At 38.5% G+C, this 7,926-nt stretch overlaps 1 protein-coding gene across 3 annotated transcripts in view; it reads left to right on the plus strand.

Moving 5' to 3' along the window:
- Positions 1-7,926, plus strand: part of ano5a (anoctamin 5a) — an 805,725-nt gene that overhangs the window by 51,777 nt on the left and 746,022 nt on the right. For 2 of the 3 annotated variants that reach the window (XM_087312637.1, XM_087312638.1), the window contains one exon: positions 2,710-7,632. The exons of the other annotated variant lie outside the window; for it this stretch is intronic. In XM_087312637.1, the coding sequence (XP_087168763.1) occupies positions 2,710-2,952 (243 nt within the window). In that variant the 3' untranslated portion in view covers positions 2,953-7,632. Of the gene's footprint in view, positions 1-2,709; positions 7,633-7,926 lie in introns of those variants that run through there. 3 annotated transcript variants of the gene reach the window in all.

The following is a 7,926-nucleotide window of genomic DNA, read 5'->3' on the forward strand; positions in this document are numbered from 1 at the left end:
GTGGCCCGCGCCGACCGCTGTTCTCTGACAGAATCAGCAGAGCGGGGAGAGAGAGCGCTCCCCGCTCCGCTGATTCTATCCGTACACAGCGCGCTTGTCACTCAATGCGCGTTGTCGCGCGCGTTCTGATCAGCTGTGTTGTTGCGCACGTACTCAAGAGCGGTGTTATCGCGCGCCTACTGAAGGGCGGGACCGACGGTGTGTCGCGTCGCGGGGGCACTTTTGATCATTTTGGAAGGGCACTTTCTATGCAAGACTAAAAAGGGCATGTGCTCTGTACAGGTTAAGCCCTATGTGTGCACGTGCCTGCCCTGCAACTTATATATATTGATATTATAGGCAGATACAGACTGATGTGACTGGAGTGGGGTGGGGGTGTTTTATTTATACATATATACGCCTTTTTTTTAGGTGAGGGAATGGAAGTTTTGAGTGAGTTCCCCCACTTTTTTCCCTAGGACTTCAATAAGTCAAAGTACAGGTCTAGACTTAATGATGATCATCTTCAAGCCATACTGAGGGTCTCAACTGCTTCCGCTCTAAAGCCAAATGTGGTTCAGATTTGTGAGAAGAAGCGCTGTCAAGTCTCTGGCAGCAAGAAGTAGGCAAAAGATGCCATGTTCAGAAGAACTGTTCATAATCTTCACTCAATGTTCTATTAATGTTCAGGACACTTCATGTTCAGAAGAAATAATTAAAACTGTTAATAATGACATTTGAGGACTTTTTTTTGTGAAATCCCTTATGCGGCCCAGCCTCACCCAGACTTTGCCTCCTGCGGCCCCCAGGTAAATTGAGTTTAAGACCCCTGCTCTAAACAATAATAATCCGGAAGTCTCCGGCCAAAAAGATTCAAATGGCTGTGCCGCTCATACGCTGAGTATAAGGTGAATAGTGTGCACCGAAATCGTTTTTCTGAAACCTGATAAAAACATGAGCAGCGTTTTATTCTAAATGACAAAAATGCACTAGTGTAGACACAGCCTTGCCACCAAAGGCGGAATTAAGTATTCGCGCGACTAAATCACATACCAAGTCAATGTAGAATGCGCAACCCCTTTTAAAAAAAGTACGACAAACTTTATAAAACAATAGATTCATCTGATTTAAAGAACTATCGACCAATTTCAAAATGGTCCTTTCAGTCTAAAAATTTTAGAGAGAGTTGTCCCAGTCGAGGCTCCAACCGGCAACCTTCTTGCTGTTATGTGAACATGCTACCCACTGCGCCACTGTGTCGCCCTATTTCATGTAGCGTCAGCGCTTCCTATTCATGTTAAATGGGTGACGTCAGGCGTTGCCGAACTGCATTGTGGATCCGTCGGCGCAGCTTCAGAGGCGTTGCTCGCTGCAGAAGTTGGGACTAGCTCAACTTTTCAAGCCGCGATGGAAGCATCAGCCAATCAGATCGCTGTATGCAAATACACCAGCTAGACAGTGGCCTATTGCTGACTGAATTTCATTGGCTGACGCTGCTATGACGATCGGGTCAGCCCAAACTTTATACACGCCTTCAGTCAAGCGTTGACGCTGAAGCCCCGTGTGGGGCGTTATTGTTAGTAAAACGCTCATGTAAACGTGTAGTGTGAGTGCGTACAGGTTTACGTGGTTTTCATGATGTTATGTAATGACATGGGTGTGACTTTGTTGTAGGTGGCAATTCAAAACTTTTTCAGGGTTTTCACTTATAATAGGACAGTCGAGAGTATAGACAGTACAGTGAGGAAAGCAGAGAGAGGAAGGATCGGCATAGGATCTAAAGGCGGAAATCAAACTTGTGTCGCCGTAAACACCGAAATGCCATGTGTCGACGCACTAACCACTACGCCATTGGCGCCAACTAAAAATCCCTATCATCTTTTGACATTTAACATTTGCCACAGGTTTGATGAAAGAGTTGGGTTAAGGAGTGTGGTAAATGAGCAATATCACACTCGTAGCAGATATGGCTGTATATCGGCACTGGTGGGAGGCGTGCGAGGCCGCAGGCTGAGTGCCTTAGTGCCCCCACCAGTGCTGATATACAGCCATATCGCACTGCTACGAGTGTGATATTGCATTTATACAACAGTTTGACGGCACAATTGTGTATGTAAAAACAAAATCAAACATGGAGAGTCTCAAAAACCCTTTTGTATGAGGAACTACTTTCTTCCGCGTTGGATTCAAATCATAAGCTGACAGTTAAACAGCTGAGCGAGCATCTTTTAAACTTTAGACCAGTAGTGTCTGCTTTTTGCTGGCTGTATGTGGGCGGAGTAATACACAAAGGGTAAAAAGGCTGTACGGGTGCTGATATTACTTAAATAAATCACGGCTATCAGCCAATCAGATTCGAGAACCAGACAGAACTGTTGTATGAAGCTATATAATAAGCGTTTTTATAGTATAATACACTAATACTACCTGTGGATTGTCCCTGTAAACCATGTACAGTATGTGTGTGTGCACATGCAATGTTTTTATATAATAAATATTGGCAATGTATAACATGTTTACCACAAACACACAGAATTCTCCATAATCAAGCAAGTTTAGATAGTAGAACTCAGGAAAGAAGTGGAAAAACATCCCGCGGGTAAACTAGAGAGAGTGATACGGCGCTCTGGATTTGATGTGAACTCTACATGAGACTGTGGCCGTTCACTGTTGGAGTGTTATTACCTATGTTACAGTAAGTGCTGCACTAACCCCCTTGTTCTCCTCCAGCATGTGGTGTTTGTGGTGAAGTTTTTCGTGGCGTGGTTGATCCCCGACGTGCCTTCAGACGTAAAAGCGCGTGTAAAGCGCGAGCGTTACCTCATCCAGGAGTATCTGCACGACTATGAGGTGGAAAAACTGAAGAACCAGCTCAGCCTGAACACTGACGTCCACAATGACATTACGGCATGCACCTGTCCCACCACAGACGCCATCCCCAAACTGGAGGTATTATCAGACTGTCTGACCTAACAGAGGCCACCCTCTGAAGCAGGACCCAAAAAACACACACACCACATGATTAATGTCGCAGACACACTTACTCTTTGGTGTATTCCTCGACAAATCACACTCCTATGTTAAATCTCCGTAAAGGAAGAATCCACTAGATCTGAGTTTGTGTAGAAGAATGAGACGTATGAAGTGAAGCTATCTATGCGCAGTAGACATATGAGCTCCGTTTTAACTCCTTTCCGTCCATGCAAATTGCACTTTGCTCTTATCAAGAACGATCACGGTCTCTCGGTCAATCTACTCTAATTCCCTCATAATTGTTCTCGGTTGATGTTGTTCATTTTTGTTATGCTATACGACACTACAAACATACAGAGCAGACGATTATGTTCGTTATGAAACACTGTATAAGGATCAGGCAGCTGAAGCGACAGTGAAAACGTTACGTTTACATTTAAGCCCCCAAACCAACCCATTTTCTTGACAGGTTTTAATCAGTTCACTCTTAATTACAATAAGGATGTCTCTACCACACAGCGTCAAAACACTTGATAGTTGTACACCAAAGTTCTCTTATTATGTTTTGATGAGTATCCAACTACTCAGTACTTGTTTTTAGATGAGTACAAGTTAAAATAACAAGTGCTTCACTTCACAGTGGGTAACATGTAACTGGGTTTCTATGAGTTACTAAGAGTTACAACCAGGGCCAGACGGAATCTGTGGACGATTTTTGCTTTTTCTGCGGAGAATTTTGCAAAAAAAATCTGCGGAATTATTTTGGGAGTATCATAACTAAAACTGTAATGTATTAAACAAAAAATAATATCTTTTTAACTTTTATTTAACGTTTACAAAGCAAATCCAATTAGATTCACTTTATTTGGTAAACAAAGCAAAGTCTCTCATATAGTATCTCTACTAAAAGAGAGAAAATATGACTGTACAAACTGTATTGTACATAAATCAGATGGACATCTTCATATTAGTCAGTAACATTACTGTAATTTTGTTAAAACTGAATTAATATAGATTTACACACATTTACTCAAGTAAATAAACAGAATTAATGACGGGCTAAAAATCTGCAGAATTCTGCAGAAAATCTGCGCGCGCAGATTCCATGTGGGCCTAGTTATAACAATGTCTCCACACAGCTTTGAGTACTGAGTACTTACATTTCTATATAAAGTATGGACGTTCGCTAACGATAAGTGTTGTCAGAGTCCTGGAATTTGATACCAATCGGTGAAGTAATTTAAAAATGTCCATTTCCCACTGATATTGCCTAAATCTGATATTGCAATGTTATTTTTCTGCAATAAATCTTGCGATATGAATATAGTTTATCAAGATGCTTTGAAAAGCACTATTTGACGGTTTTCTGGGGAGTCGGGTTCAGAAATCGAAAAATCAAAATGCGAAACTTGCTTCTCTTACTTTCAACATAGGCTCATTCTGAAAACGTAGCCCTGTGTACATTTCTGGAGGTCGTGAATTATATAGCCAGAGGAAGGTATGGCTGCATTTCATTTTTTAAATGAACACTACGGCGCGGTATGACACCGTTCCTTTTCATGCTTACCAGCTGACTGTTACCTCTGTATGGGTGGTTTTCCGGCTGTTACCAGTTTGTCCAGTAGCTCGCGTGTACGTCAGTGGACTTTAAATGCAGAGGACATGACCGCAACAACGGGGTTCGAGTCCGGTGAAGAACGGTTCCAGAAAGCGGGTAAAATCAGAAGCCATAAAATAAAATAAACAAGTATATAACATGGTGAAAACGTGGCAAAATGTAGTAAAAAAAATCAGACAGGGCTTTTCTTTTACTCAATTGCTTTTTAAATTTGCCAGTTGGGTTTAGGGAAGGGGGAGAGTGGGTCAGTCGGTTGGTCAGTCATTCAGTGTGTCAAACAGTCAGTCGACAGCGGCCTCTGGTGGATTTACGAGGGAACAGCAGGCGCGAATGGCACTCGCGAGAGATCTCAAAGGAGCGGCCTCTCCTGGATTCGGAAAAACAAAAACTGCAAAAACGTAGCTCCTGGGACGTATCTGGAGTTCTACAGTAATGTATATATAGGCACGTTTTCAGAATGAGCCTTTTTAAGAGTTTTTCCTCAAAACGAGTAAAATTTTCTGCCAGTGAGGAAGTAAAATAGCCTTGTTTTCACTTTGAAATATAGATATTTGGACTTGAAACAAGACCATTTTTTTTAACCGTTTATATAAATACAGTAATTAATTCTGTAGCTCCTGGTCAGCTATAATCCAGTGTCAACATTGCATATCTTGCGATGAGACAATTGCGGATGTGCACATTGCGATATCAATGCTGAAATTATATATTGTGCAGCCCTAATTTGAGCTCCGTTGAGCGCATTCTTAAACAGCGCTGATCTGCCATTGTGGTCACGTGCTCAACAAAAATGACTGTTTAAAATGGACGTTTTCGAAATTTCAGTACCGATTGGTATCAAGTTCCAGTATCATGACAACATTACTACCAGTTAGTAATTGCATTTGGATGAGCACCCAAGTGCTTTCTTGACGAGTTTAACAAATACAAGTACGTACAACCCGAATTGCGTAAAATATGAACCTAAGTATACAAGTACCCAGTACTCATAAATCAAACCAGTAATACATGATGATTGTATTCTGAAAAGTATCCAAGTACTTGTGTTTTGATGAGTACAAGAAAAAACAAGTACGAGTAATCCATTTTCTGGACCAGGTCTGTGTGATGTACTCTGATTAATACATTCTCCACACAGCTTAGAAATACATTTGAAGTACTCCCCTCTCAAACTTACAAATACTGAAATTAATGCTGCATTTTTCTTGTCTGGGTTTGTGTGATTCACTTTGAATTACAAGAATTGTCCACAGTACTCAGTATGTGAATTTCAACAGGTATACAAGTACTCAGTACTCATGAGTACAAGAAATACAGGTACCTTACAAATACCACAGAGTGAAATATAAACCATTTGATGGGGTTTGGACAACTATGAATCACTACAAGATCTACTACAAGTACTCATAATCAAGAGTATTCAAGTAGTCAGTATGTAAGAATACAAGAAAGTACCTAAAACCCAGACTGCTCTCATTTTTTGAGAGTACTTGCATTTCATCAAGCATACAAGTGCTCTACTTCTTTTGATGAGTACTTGACATACAAGTACTTGAGTTAATACAACATATAAGCCGTTTTGTTGACTGGGTTTGTATGTCTCATGAACTACAGCTGGAATATCTGCGCACAGCTTTGAAATACAAGTACTGAGTATTTCCATGAGTGTCCAAGTAGGGAAATATGAACAATAATAGATGTCTCCTTCACACAGTGTCAGGATGTAAGTTAGCAGTACTCGAAGTGCTCAGTAGTTTGGATGAGTTTATTAAAAGGTGTTGTTATTTCAAATGCCTTTATAGCTACCAAAGATAAAATGCCTTAACATCACAGTCATATGCACGGTTCCTTTACATTAACATTGAATAAATACTTCTGTTTACTGTATGTTCTGAATGGATCTATCTAAAAAGGGCTTTCAGGAAAAATAATAGATTTTGAGTTCTTTTTTATTAGATATTAATAATCTTTATTACTAATATATATATATATATATATATATATATATATATATATATATATATATATATATATATATATATATATATATATATATATATATATTATCTTTTAGAATTACAAGAACAGCCACTCAAATGATTGATCAGTATTATTTCAGAAGTGCTGCGCCAAAACTGATTTTTAGGCATGATGTAATGTTTATTTGCTGATGTTTTTTGCCAGATATGTGCACTACGCTCATACGATGGAGGTGTTGAGCTCTCACTCGCACGCTTTATAATGCAGTTTATCATCACTGTGTGTTCATATATTAGAGATGATCTGCACTTTACATTGACATCAAATATCCTCAAAGCCAAATCCGGTGATATGAATGGCAGAATTGATATCTTATAATGTGCCTTTATTCATCTAAATATAAGTATATCTGTGCTTTTCTTTCTCGATCTGATGCTGTCGTTCTGATTTTGTTTTGCACCAAGCACTTATTGAGTCATTTATCTCAGTGTTATGCAAGATGTGTGGACAAGCAAACCTTGTGAATCTATGACAGACATGTTTATATATAGTTTGTATGCCGATGTAATCATTAAACTGGCTTTAGATTATGATGCGGACCATGAACGGTTGGAAATTTGACACGTATGCCAAATGACGACGATGGAAAACATTAGCTGTTATTTGTGACTTGAATATTTAAGATGTTTTTTTTTTTGTAAATGTTTCTGATATGAAGATTATAGTCACTGTTTGATCGTTTGAAGGACTGTTAGTCATCTCTGCCTGAATATTTGAGTTGATTTATGCTGACAATCTGCAAGCTGTGCTGTATGGAGAAAAGCCATTTCTCGGTGAAATATAGTTTGACCTTTTGTATGCTGACGTTCTGGAGCGGCTCCTCGAGATGATCAGCATTTATGCCTTAACTTCTTTGTTTTTCTTCGTGATTATTAAGTTGTTTTTATGCATGGTTATTTTGGATGTGGAAATGATTTTGCTTTCTTTCTTTAATGCTGATGTATCACAAATGTACTCCATTTCTTTTTTATAACACTTTAAGCAAGTCATTTTCACCTAAATAAAATATTGAATCCCTTGTAGACCTTTGTTGAGTTCTATTTAATTAATTAATTTAATTCTTAATTCACAGATTTTGTAGTTTGAGAGAGGAAATGTGTCAGTGACAGCTAAATAATATTACACACATATATATATATATATATATATATATATATATATATATATATATATATATATATATATATATATAAATATATATATATATATATATATATACATATATATATATATAAATGTATATGTATGTGTGTGTTTATATATATATATATATATATATATATATATATATATATATATATATATATATATATATA

This window comes from Danio rerio, chromosome 25 (assembly GCF_052040795.2).
Source record: "Danio rerio strain M-AB ecotype USA chromosome 25, GRCz13ab, whole genome shotgun sequence".
NCBI classification, from domain to species: domain Eukaryota; kingdom Metazoa; phylum Chordata; class Actinopteri; order Cypriniformes; family Danionidae; genus Danio; species Danio rerio.